We start from the raw sequence: 12902 nt of genomic DNA, 5'->3' as shown, positions 1-12902 counted from the left end.
TATCTGTTACTCCACAAGTTACTTCCTCCTCATGAGAAATGGAACCTAGGTTTCTAACCCCAGCATCCTCTTTACAAAATACAGAAGCAGGAATATTTCTACCATCCTGTACAGAATGAGGCTGAACCTTTCCTGGAGGAACTGATGTAGTCTTTAATTGTGACATGCATGATCTCCCTAGATCAAAAGAGAACAAGATTCAAGTTCAATCCAGTTCCTAGTGAAATATAAGTTTCACAGTACTAACAAAAGCACAGAAGAAAAGACAGACCATAAGTCTCTAAGGATTTATTAGGAAGCTCACTAGTCACCATGAGTAAAAGCCATGAACAGAAGGAGCAGGGTCTCCAGACCCCAGCACTGGGTTTACAACACAAGTTAGAAGCAGGTAAACACCAAGGAGGTCCCGAGGGGAATCTTTACTAAGTTTCAGTCATACCCCAACCCAGTCACCCACACAGAGAAAGGACTCCATGTTCTCCCAACTATTTGGCTAGACAGTGTGAAAGACCTTCCCCAAGCAGTCATGTACCAGGAAACTCCTTCCTTTCCAACCCCCATCGTGGGACACTTGTGTGTGACATATGACACCAGCTGGGCACCCTGACACAAATGCTGAGCAATGACAGGAGAAGGAGCAAGCAGGGACGTGTGTTTCTAGTTGGAGACCCTCCTGATGGCTAATTCAAACACAAAATTTGGGTTTCAGAAGGATTCCTACAGCTGAGGAAGCTTCCTTTTTGAAGGACAAACCACACAAGAAATCTGCCACAAGCAAGAAGACACGTGGGATCCCGTGGCCACAGACTGGAAAAGTGAGCAGCATTCCTGACTGTCAGATGCCACCCAGCCTAAGACCCAGTTTCTGCAGTGCCTTAGAGAAAGACTGTCCCTTGGCACCCACACCGCTCCTGGTGGTGAGGCGGTTTTCACAGGCCAGGTTCCTGCAGCAACCCCAAGACAAAGCCTGGCCAAAGCTGTGGCAGGCAGCTCTTGCTGGAGCACCCTCTGTCCTTCCCAGCAGGCGGTCACACATCTTCACTCACAGCGCATCTGAGGGAGCCCCGGCTGGCCCTTACGAAATGAAATGTGTCTGAGGGGTGACCTGATGCACCCGGTGGTCTGCTGGGTTGGCTGACGCTTCATAGCTGCAGATGGTCACCTCATGCCGGCGAAGCTACATGAAAAGGTAGAGACGAGGTCAGTGGCTACGAAAGAACACACGCCCTGCAGCAGTCCTTCATCAGGCTCCCGCCTGTGTCCTGTCTGAAGTGCCCTCTGCTGACACCTTTGAGCTAGAGAAGCCAGTAAAGATCTCTGTCCGCTCTCAAGGCTTCTCAGCAGCTGAGAAAATCCAGGCGAGAACAGGAACTTGTCTAAGAAACTTATCATCTTATCTGGTGCCCAGAACAAGAGACTGTCAAGAACGTGACAGGTGGAACATGGCCTCCTGTGTGCTAAGCAAGAGCCCTGTAGCAAAATACACATACCACCACACACATATAACCATGTACACACACAGAGAAAACACAGGAATAATAAAAATAAAAGAAAACTTATTATAGTCTATCCACTGAAGACAGTTATGAAGAAATCTAAAGAAGCCAGGCACTGAGGAAGCAGAGGCAGACAAGACTGGTCTACATAACGACTGCTGGGCCACCTATGGCCATATAATGACAGCCTGTCGCAAAACAAACAAAACCCAAAGGGACATTAGAACAGATGGAGCGGCCAGCTCCCTGCCCTTGGCGTGCCTGCGCCATGGTGCAGACGCACATTTACCAATCTCTCTTACCTCAGTCCACTCTCCCCTCAGGCCAATATAAAAGATCTTCGTGGTATCTGCTCCAAAGTTTTTTGAAATATGAATGGAAAGATGATAGACATTTGAAAATCGGGAAATTCTAGAGGATGGAAAAGGAAGGGAGAGAAGACACGGGTCACCATGTGGTCTGCATCTCACCACCAGGGAGGACGGCAGTTCAATCCCAACTTGTAGGCAAATATCAGAACACTCATCACCAGTTTGCTTCAGAGCAGCACTTAACAAGGTAAACACGTACTAAGCACCTGTTAGACCTTGTCTGAGGCAAAGAGACAGAGAGATGAAGAAGCCACAAACCTGGCATGTGACATATGCCATCACTATATGCAGAAGGCAGGGGCAGGAGGATACAAGTTTAATGTCAGTCTGGTCTACAAGTGAATTCCAGCTCAGCCAGGAATATATGGCAAGATTGTCTGGAGGAAAAAAAAAAAAAAAGGAAGAAAGAAAGGCAGGCTGACTGGAGAGATGGCTCAGAGGTCAAGAGCACTGGCTGCTCTTCCAGAGGTCCTGAGCTCAATTCCCAGCAACCACATGGCTCATAAACATCTGTAATGGGGTCCAATGCCCTCTTCTGGTGTGTCTGAAGACGGCAACAGTGTGCTCACATACACAAAATAAATAAATCTAAAAAAAGAAAAAAAAAGGGGGGGGGAGCGCTACCCAGTGCTCCTAATGTCAAGCAACAGGAATGGTGTATGACCAAACAGGGTTCTAAGCCCATTTATTGTGTTGACTTCATTAAAGAAGGGACCAGGTAGACCAGGTGACTGACTCTGCCTAAGCCTAATTTGCAGAGGAGTTCTGCAAACATCTCTCTTAAGCTATACTTGCTGCTCACCCAGGACTGCCCAATACTTCCAAGTCAACAAGTCTATGGTGTGAACTGATCTCTGCAAGAGCAGCCACGCCAAGGATCAAGCTTTCTCTGCTCTTTTAGCTCCAATGATCAGAGAGCAGGACCCTGGCCAAAACATAGAGGCAAGCTCACAGGCTGCACGCTCACTGCAAGCGAAGAAAAGCCATGGGGCAGGCAGCATGTCCTCTGGGGAGACAGATACAGGAGGACTGAGCTCAAAGCTGGCTGGGCTATAGATCAAGACCATCTCCAGAAAGAAATGAAGGAAACAGTGGAGGAGGGGTGCCGTGCTTACTTTGTAGCATACTCTAATTCTCCTGTAGTGTCTCGGTTCAGACTAAAGGTCTGGTCTGGCTCCCTTTCTGTATCATCAAATGACATCTGTGGAATGTTCTTGTACCTGAGGGGGGGGTGGGAAAAAAGAAAAAAATGACAAAGGAATATGCATTATTGAAATTTTCAGTGTTTTAAAACTCCCGGCTGACTGCTCAACTAGCCTCAGTTCCATCAAAAGATCAAAGCTAGGATCAGAATAGCATTCTCCTGGCATTTACATACATCCTTAGGCCAACTACAAAGCTGAAAGCTTGCCGGCAGCCCTGGCTATGAGGGAGACAGAAGCAGGAGGCCTGCTTGGGCAGAGTTCATTCAAGCGCTGCGGGCAACAGAGCAAGATCCCACCTTGAAAGAAAGAAGACAAAGAAAGGGAGACTGGGAGGGAGAAGCAAGAAGAAACCTGGGAACCACAGCCCAACCCAGGGGCATCTTCGAGTGGCCTGCGATCCCGAGTCATGTACAGGGGCCGCACAGAGATGAACTCAGCACATTCAGCCCACACGGAGATGTGAAGCAATAAACAGCTTACTCGTGGAAAACGCGCACGTCAGCAGAAACACATTCGACACAGTAAGAGATAAGAGCAGGCAGCTCAACACTCAAGCCGGCTTTGTGTCCAAAAACCACCAGAACAGCATCGTATTAGATTTCTTTCCTTCTGTCCCTTTTTTCTTTGTTTTCTCTCTCTCTCTCTCTCTCTCTCTCTCTCTCTCTCTCTCTCTCTCTCTCTTTCTCTCTCTCTCTCTCTCTCTTCTCTCTCTCTTCTCTCTCTCTCTCTCTGCCTCTGCCTTCAAGTGCTGAGATTAAAGGCCTTGCCGCCATGCTCAGCAATGTTTTAAAACATTTAAAACAATGTTTCTATTTCAGAAAGAGTACACAAGCTGGGCAGTGGTGGTGCACGCCTTTAGTCCCAGCACTTGGGAGGCAGAGGCAGGCAGATTTCTGAATTTGAGGCCAGCCTGGTCTACAGAGTGAGTTCCAGGACAACAGCCAGGGCTACACAGAGAAGCCCTGTCTCAAAAAACCAAAAACCAAAAACCAACAACAAAAAAAACCCACAAAACAAACAAACAAACAAAAAACCTGCCAGTAAAAAAATATTAAAAAGGGGAAGGAAAAAAAAAAACAACAACAAAAAACACCACTAAGAAAAAAACACAACTGAGAAATCTGAAGCACTCAGCTCCATGTCACTTCAGGGTATAGTCTATTAACACACCCACAAAGGAAGGGGGTTGCATTTTCACTGTGGCAGAATGTGTGTCACTTACGAAGGAAGTGTTTGCTTCAAAGTGTTTCTGAGAGCCGTCCACAGCAGGGTAATGACAGTGAGCATTCACGAGAAGCATCATGAGGCGGGGCAGCACTGTAGTTAAAAACCCAGGCTCGGAATGACAGGAAGTGCATGCAAGCTACTCCGACACGGGTAAATCGTGTCCACAGCACACAGGGAAGTCAACTGAAGCACACAAGAGCACATGATCTGATTAAAGAGCGGGCAAAGGATCTGAATCCTCTTGTCAGAAGACATGCAAGCTGACTGTGATGACATATGCTTGTAATCCTAGCACCGAGGCAGAACCAGAAAAATTCCAAGTTTAAGGTCAATCTGGGTTATACGTAAGACCCTGTCTCAAAACCCCACAAAGAAACTATTCAAGAAGCCAACAGGAATATGAAAAATGTTCAGTCACTAATCAAGAAAATGCAAACCTAAGCCATGGACTTAACCTCTCAGAATGGTTACCACCAAAAAGACAGGAAAGAAATACTAATAAGGAAGCGGAGAGAGGGACTCACAACATTGTAGGCAGGAGTGCAAACTAGGGGTGTTGTTTTGGAAAGTTCTTAAAAAACAAAACAAACAAGCAAACAAAACCAAACAAACCGGAAATAGAAATACCACGAGCTAACAATTCCCTTACTGAGTGACTACCCCACGGAAAGGAAACGTCGGAAGAGACATCTGCACGCCAACTGCCATCTGTTGCTTATCATGGCACTATTCATGATGTCCCACAGACTCAACCTCAGTGCTATCAACAGATGAATGGATAAAGAAAATGTGACGTAAGTACACTATGGGACGCTATTCAGTTATAAAAAGAATAAAATCTGTCATTTGATGCAATGTAGACGATTAGAGGATACTACGTTAAGTGAAATAAACTAAACACAAGACAAATGCTGCATGCTCTCATACCCAGAAGCCAAACGGGTTGACCTCATGGACACAAGAGCAGAGAAGACTACCAGAGCCTGAGAGCTGAAGCAGAGGAAGACACTAACTAGTATAATATGCAGCCAGGTAGAAGGGACATCCTCCAGTAGGTACCCTGTAATATGTAATACGGGAGAACACTGTGCTTAACAACTGATTACCCAGCAGAGTGACCCAATGTCAGCGTGTGGAAGGCAGGCACAGGAAGACAACCATGAGTCCGAGACCAGTGTGCGCTACAGAATAAGATCACCTCTGGGGAAAAACAAAACAAAACAAAACAAACAAACCCTTAAGAAAAGCTTCTCAGAGGCTGGAGTGATGGCTCAGCGGTTAAGAGCACTGACTGCTCTTCCAGAGGTCCTGAGTTCAATTCCCAGCAACCACATGGTGGCTCACAACCATCTGTAATGGGATCCAACGCCCTCTTCTGGTGTGTCTGAAGACAGCTACAGTGTACTCACATACATAAAATAAATCTTTTTTTTTTTAAGTTACATATTTTAAAAAAGAGACAAGCGTCTCAGGCATGGTAGTACAGCTAAGCAATGGAAGCAGGAGCTCGAGCTAGTGACGCCTAGTCTCAAACAAACAAACAAAACAGCCGGGCAGTGGTGGCGCATGCCTTTGTCCCAGCACTTGGGGGCCGAGGTAGGTGGATTTCTGAGCTTCAGGCCAGCCTGGTCTACAGAGTGAGTTCCAGGACAGCCAGGGCTACACAGAGAAACCCTGTCTTGGAAAAAAAAAAAAAATACAAAACCAAAAACAAACAAAAAACCCTGCCAGGCTTGGTGACACACACTTTCAATCCCAGTACTGAGGAGGCAGATCCAGGTGGATGGATCTCTGAGTTCCAGGCAGGCCTAGGGACTGGAGATGTGTCTCAGAGGTTAAGAACAACAGTTTGGGTTCCCAGGCCCACGTGGTGGCTCACAACTACCTGTAACTCAGGTTCCAAGGGATCCAGAATCCTCTTCTGACCTCTATAGGGCATTGCACATATGTAGTGCACATGCATATTTAGTCTCAGGCTTACACACATTCCATAAAACAAAGCATAAAGATAAACAGTGTCAAGGCTGAAGAGATGGCTCAGCGGTTAAGAGCACCGACTGCTCTTCCAGAGGTCCTGAGTTCAATTCCCAGCAACCACATGGTGGCTCACAACCATCTGTAATGGAATCCAATGCCCTCCTCTGGTGTGTCTCAAGATAGCTAGTGTCCTCATATACATAAAATAAATAAATCTAAAAAAAAAAAAAAAAAAAAAAGGATAAAATGTCTGGAAGTCACGGAGCAGCTAGCAAGTGAAAATGACCTCGATTTGTTCCACAGACCATACTCTTAACCAGAGAACCAGAGGGACAGCAGCTTGACCCAGGCTAGTCAGCCTGCCCCCAGTAACTAAGTATCCAAGAAGTACCAAAATTATCAAACAGCCACTTTCTTTCAAATGATTCAACACAGAGATAATGCTTTTCAAGATTTATTTTTATTACTTTTATTTATGTGTGTTTCTGTGCGAGTGAACACCACACAGGTGTGTGTAACCAAGGAATCCAGCAGAAGGGGTCTGAGACCTCGGAGCTGGAGTTACAGATGATTGTGAGTCCTGGGTCCTGGGAATAAACTCTGGTCGTCTCCAACAGTGATGGGGACTGGCCCTGAGAGCTCTCAGGCACTAAATCCCCTACTACTGAGCTACACAACCTTAGCCCCAAAGTGAAATTTTTATTATTTCAAAGCTTTTTACTAATGTTTTCTTATAACAGGGTATCATTCCATAGCTCAAACTGGCCTGGAGCTCACTATATAGCCCCAACTAGCCTTCAATTCTCAGCAACCCTATAGTAGCCTTCCAAGTGCTAGGACTGTAGGCATGAAACACGGTACCTAGCTCAGTGTTCTCCTTAAGATTTAGTATTTATGTGTATATGTGTGTGCCTGTGGAGGCCTATGAGTCTGTGTCACATGCATGCAGGTGACTAAGGACACCAGAAGAGGAAGAAGGATCCCCTGGAGGTACAGGTAGCTGTGAGTCACTTGACTGTGTGCTAGGAATCAAATCCTGGTCCTCTGCAAGAGCATTAAGTGCTCTTAGTCACTGAACCATCTCACTCTGGTCCCTTCACTTAATATGTATCTGAGTGCTTGCATGCATGTCTGTGCACCTCATCTGTGCATCCAGTGCCCTCAGAGAACAAGAGGGTGTCAGATTCCCTGAAAATGGAATCAAGAGATGGATGTGGCCATCATGTGGTGCTAGGAATCGAACCTGAGTCCTCTGGAAAAGCAGCCAGGGTCCTTAACCACTGAGCTATCTCTCCACTCTTTTAGTGTGTGTGTGAATTTAAGTCTGTTTGCTTGTGTGGCAGCTACAGGACAACCTTGGGTTGAATGCCATCCTCCTTCTTTTGAACAGGGTCTCTTACTGGCCTGGAGCTCAGCAATCAGTTGAGGGCCGGCCACTGAGCTCCAGGGAGTCCTGTCTCCAGGACTGGGATTACAAGCACTCTATCACCAGTTTCACCTGGAGGCTGAGGTGCAACTCGGGTCCTTGTGATTGCCAGGCAAGCACGTTAATGACTGAGCTATGCTCCTAGCCCTGCCTTGACAATTTTCAATGTCTTCTCAGAACTCACAAGGTAGATTCCTCTTCTTTCAGAAAGGCAAATGCTCCAGCTGCAGACTACAACGGAAGCAACAGCAGCTCTGGAACTTTGCTGAGGCCACACAGATGCGGATGGAGCACTTCCACATTAGCACAACACCGTGAAGACAGTAACTACACAGTGAGAGGAGCCAGAAACAACGCTCGGGCCTGCAGCAGGTTAAGGGAACTGCAAAGCCATCAATTAACAGCTATGTCCCGTGTGAGGGCGCCACCATCGGCACCTGGAAAAGAGGTACGCAGCTAGCCCCAAGGATATTTACTCTATGACAGGAACTGGGCTGGGGAATGAAGCTCAGTGGTAGGGCAGGTACGCTCACAAGGCCCAGTGGTCTATCTGCGGCACCACAAAATACACACACACACACACAGAGCTGGGTAGGGTAGCACTCAGAATACAGAGAAAGCCAGATCTCTGTGACTTCCAGGCCAGCCTGGTCTACATAACAAGTTCCAGGTCAGCCAGGGCTACACAGTGAGAACCTGTCTCAAAAGAAATAGATGGCACTCATCTGTAACTTAAAGGTAGGAGTTCAGAAGACACAAGATCCTGTCTCAAAAATAAAGCTAGATATAGAGATAGACAGATAGATAGATAGATAGATAGACAGACAGACAGACAAACAGACAGATCCCTAGTAATCCCACTCTCTCTACTGTCCACAGCAGGGTGGCCATACCAGTTTTTAACTTGGGTGTTGGGGATTTGAACTCTGATCCTCATGCTTAATGCAGCAAGCCCTCGAACCCACTGAGCCATCTCCCTCTCCCTGGAATAAAATATATCAGAAAAAAAGCCAAGTGGGAGTTTTCTGAGGGCCTCAGCCCTTGCTACTCACAGTCTCATCTCCGAGGGGTGTGAGTCATCGTCCTCGCCCATTATGATGATGCCTTTGAGCTTGACATTGCCCGTAAATCTGCCAGAATGCGAAAGAGAAGATTGTCTACCTGGGATTGAACCCGGAGCAGCTGTGTGGCCCTGATAAGACCCATACCTCTCTTAGCTCAGTTGTTTGTCTGCCACCTGTAGTCCTTTCAAAGACTCTGTCATTCCACACCTCTAAGAAATTTATCTCAGTTATGAATTCCACAAATGCATCTGTTTCCAGTCACACACAAGAAAGCTACGGTACTTTCTGCCTCAAACCCACCAAAGGAATCTATCCTTTCTAGAAACAGCTGTGCACTCTTGACATAGACAATAAAGGAAGCCATCTGAAGAGATAACTGGGAACAGCCTAGTCTGCCCGAGGCAAGCACCAAGGAGATACTTACGGAATATTAAACAGAAGCTCTTCGTCCGCATCACTTTCAACAAACTGGGATGCAGGGGAAGAAAGCAACAAATATCTGCTGAGAACCTTCCATTTCAGGCATCTTGCCTCCCTGTTCTACAAGCTGGGTTGCGATGCGAATGGACTTGTACCACCAACCCGCGCCCAGGTCCTAAGAGCTTGGAGCTGCTGAGTCTCAGTGTTCTAATCACCACGGCCCCTCTAGAGGGATTCTAATGAGGGTTTTCGGGGCTGCGAACCTAAAGACCAGTGCTTATGTGTGTCCTTCTGGGGGACCTTCAAATGGCTCTCAAAGGAGTCTGGGTTCCAGGTTAGAAATACGGATCGCGACCCCAGGCCAGGTGAGGCCATCGGATAGCCATTTGGACGAATGGTCAGAGAGAGAAGCAGCATTCCTCTCTGCTCTCCTCCCTCACATTCCCTCGCCGCCTTGGAATGGAGGCAAAGCGCCCATCTTGCTCCTCTGAGCCTCAGTTTCCCTGTCTGTCTACCCTGCGAGGCCCCGCGGCTTCGGGCCCGCCCGGGCCGCCCACCTTGGAGCGATCGGTCCGCTCCTCCCACGGCTTGAAGACGCCGCGGCCGCTGCCCTCGCGGCTCTCGTTGAGGCACTGCAGTCGCTCCAGGTCGATGCGCAGGTACAGCCCGTAGGCCAGGCCGCGCTGCTCGGGCGGCTCCTCGCGTTCGGCGGCGCAGCGACAGCCGCCCCCGCCGTGGCTGTGGCCGTGCGACATGGCGACGCCTCCCGCCGGCTCGCCCGCGACTGCCTCGGTACCGCCGTTCAGCCGGAGCTCACTTCGCTCCGCGCCAGCCGCCAAGCGCCGCGACTGAAGCGTCGTAAAAGGCGCCCCTGCGCGGCGCATGCGCACGCGGCCCAGAGGGAGGGGCCGGGAGGGATTGACATGGGACCTGCGCCAGCAGAGCTGGACGCTTGGCTGTGGCCATGAGTAGTACCATTCAAGCTTGCAAACTGTAGGCCTGGGGACGCGGGGCAGGGACGCGAATCCTTCCCTCCCAGGCCAAAGCGTGCGCTTTCTTCCCTAGCGGCCACGTTTCTCTGGAGTGGTTGATAAGGTGGGGCCGACAGCACAGTAAAGCTTGCCTCCTCTCTGCCCCGCCCCCTCTTACCTCCTCTATCTACCCCCTACTCTCTCCCGCCTCTTTTCCTTCTCTCTCTTTCTCCCTATTTCCTTACATATTTTTTTTAGAGCTAGGCTGTACCCCTTAGCTCATGAACCCCAGGCTGACCTCAGATGATCTATGTACCTTCAACTCCTAATCCTTCTTCCTCCAAACCTCAAATTCAGGGATTAAAGGCATGCACCACTAAGTCTGGTGTTAAGATTTAGTTACTCCGTTATTTACATTCATTATCTATCTATCTATCTATCTATCTATCTATCTATCTATGTTATTATTGTGTGTAAGTGGCTGAGGAGGCCAGAAAATAAATGACATTTGATGTTTTCTATGGTCCGTCCATCCTTCCCTCCCTCCCTTCCTCCCTCCCCCCCTTCAATAAACAGTGTCTCACTATTTAGTGAGCCTGGATCATCTCACTGTGTAGATCATGTGGATGTCAGGAAGAGCATGCTCACAGGAACCTGATATAGCTGTCTCCTTAGAGGTCTGCCAGAGTCTGACATATTTAGAGGCAGAGGCTCATAGCTAACCACTGAACTGATCACTGGGTTCCCAATGGAGGAGTTAGAAGACTGAAGGAGCTGAAAGGGTTTGTGGCCCCATGAGGAGAGCAACAATACCAACCAACCAGAGCTCCCCAGGGTCTAAGGCACCAGCCTGGGAGCACATAGGGATGGACCCATGGCTCCAGCTGTATATGTAGGGGAGGATGGCCTTGTCAGGCATAGGTGGAAGAGGAGATCCTTGGTCCCATGAAGGCTGGATGCTCCAGTGTTGGGGAATTCCAGGGTGGGGAGGTGGGAGTGGGGGGGTAGGTGGGGGCACATCCTCATAGAAGCAGGAGGAGGGGGGATGTGATAGGGGGTTCCTGGGTGGGGGGTATGGGGTAAGGGGATAACATCTGAAATGTAAATAAAATATCCAATAAAAAATATAAAAAGAAAAAAAAAAAAAAAAAAAAACAGAAATGGGGCTGGAGAGATGGCTCAGTGGTTAAGAGCACTGACTGCTCTTCCAGAGGTCCTGAGTTCAATTCCCAGCAGCCACATGGTGGCTCACAACCATCTGTAATGGGATCTGATGCCCTCTTCTGGTGTGTCTGAAGACAATAACAGTGTACTCATATACATTAAATAAATAAATAAATAAAAAACAGAAATCCAGCTGCCTTCTGCCTCTGGGATCTTGGGATTAAAGGTGTGGGCTATCCTGGTCAGCATCATATTTTTTTATTGTCTCTCATTGGACCTGAGGCTCACCACTTAGACTAGGCTAACTGGTCAGTGAACTTCTGGGCTCCACCCTCCAAAGCTGGGCTTGCTGCATACCTGGGGCTGTGCTTGGCTTTAATGTGACTGCTGAGGATTTGAACTCTGTCCTTGTGCTTCCTCTGCAAGCGCTCTTAGCCACTGAGTCATCTCCATAGCCCACAGCTACTTTCTTGATAGAAGGTATAATCACCACCAGACCTGGGGTGCAAATGCTGGGTCTGCCCCTGACAGTGTGACACTAGGAAAAAAATCACTTTTTCCTATTCTGAGACCTTCCCCTCTGTTCCATGGGCAGGACAGTATCTGTTTAGTAGTCACACTGAATAGTAGCTGAAGAATGTGATTCAAGAACTCAACACACCATTAGTCTTAACACCCAAGATGCAGAGGCAGGCTGATATCACAGTTTGAAGCCAGCCTGGTCTATAGAATGAGTTCCAGGATAGCCAAGGCTACACAGAGAAACCCTATCTTGAAAAACAAACAAACAAAACACATGGGTATGGTGATTTTTGCTAGAAAGCCAGTGTTGGAGAGGCAGATGCAGGAAGATCTCACATTCAAGGCCATCTTGGGCACATGGACCCTGTCTCAAAACCAAAACAGACAACACATTGCAGTGAATGGCTAACACAGGGTAAGAATCCAATTGCTAGTTACCCCTCATGCAGTCCAAACACTATATACTAGGAATGTTGTGTTGGGGAGGTAGGTGACTTAACCCCTGAGCCTCAGGCTGGCATGTCATGTGACCTTTGGTTTCCATTTTGAGTCTTGTGTTCACATGGAATGACTTTCATATCGTGGACAGAAGTCAAAAGAACTTAAAATCAGGTCTGGAGAGATGGCTCAATGGTTAAGAGCAATGGCTGCTCTTCCAGAGGTCCTGAGTTCAATTCCTAGCACTACATGGTGACTCACAACCATCTGTAATGAGACCCAATGCCCTCTTCTGGTGTGTCTGAAGACAGCTACAGTGTACTCACATACATAAATATATAAATCTTAAAAAAAAAAAAAAAACCTGAAAGTTACTCTTTATGGCTGAAATGATCTTGTCTTCAAAGTATTCCACTTCATCCTCCATCCAGGGGAGAATCCCAGAGTGCTGAGGAAGTTATAGACATTTCTCAAGATTCCTTTCCCTTCACAGTTGGCTCGGGAATGCCCAAACTAGGTTGATGAAGAACAGGTCTCAAACATGTTCCTTCAGAAATATTTTGATCTCGAAAAACCAAAAAAAAAAAAAAAATATTGATGTGCTATTCCAATTAATGGGCC

The 12902-nt window shown here is 47.7% G+C and overlaps 1 protein-coding gene across 1 annotated transcript; it reads right to left on the bottom strand.

Annotated features, from left to right (window-relative positions):
- Window positions 1-273: 273 nt before the first annotated feature.
- Window positions 274-10047, bottom strand: Pithd1 (PITH domain containing 1). The gene is made up of 6 exons (XM_034503912.2): window positions 9744-10047; window positions 9191-9234; window positions 8755-8832; window positions 2983-3087; window positions 1799-1907; window positions 274-1177 (listed from the first exon to the last, which is right to left on the bottom strand). The coding sequence occupies exons 1-6, from the start codon at window positions 9939-9941 to the stop codon at window positions 1076-1078; spliced, it is 636 nt and encodes a 211-aa protein (XP_034359803.1). The 5' UTR covers window positions 9942-10047; the 3' UTR covers window positions 274-1075.
- Between the last annotated feature and the right edge of the window lie 2855 nt (window positions 10048-12902).

The sequence above is a fragment of the Arvicanthis niloticus genome, chromosome 5 (genome assembly GCF_011762505.2).
Source record: "Arvicanthis niloticus isolate mArvNil1 chromosome 5, mArvNil1.pat.X, whole genome shotgun sequence".
NCBI classification, from domain to species: domain Eukaryota; kingdom Metazoa; phylum Chordata; class Mammalia; order Rodentia; family Muridae; genus Arvicanthis; species Arvicanthis niloticus.
This window is presented reverse-complemented; position numbering and strand designations above follow the sequence as displayed.

What these genes read in the sequence shown, in the direction of transcription:
- Pithd1 (XM_034503912.2), bottom strand. Translation starts at nt 9,941, where the DNA reads ATGTCGCACGGCCACAGCCACGGCGGGGGCGGCTGTCGCTGCGCCGCC. An exon ending in GAGCTTCTGTTTAATATTCC is followed by an intron (nt 8,833 to 9,190) that starts GTAAGTATCTCC and finishes GCATTCTGGCAG; the next exon opens with ATTTACGGGCAATGTCAAGC. An exon ending in TGAGGGGAGAGTGGACTGAG is followed by an intron (nt 1,178 to 1,798) that starts GTAAGAGAGATT and finishes CTTTTCATGTAG; the next exon opens with CTTCGCCGGCATGAGGTGAC.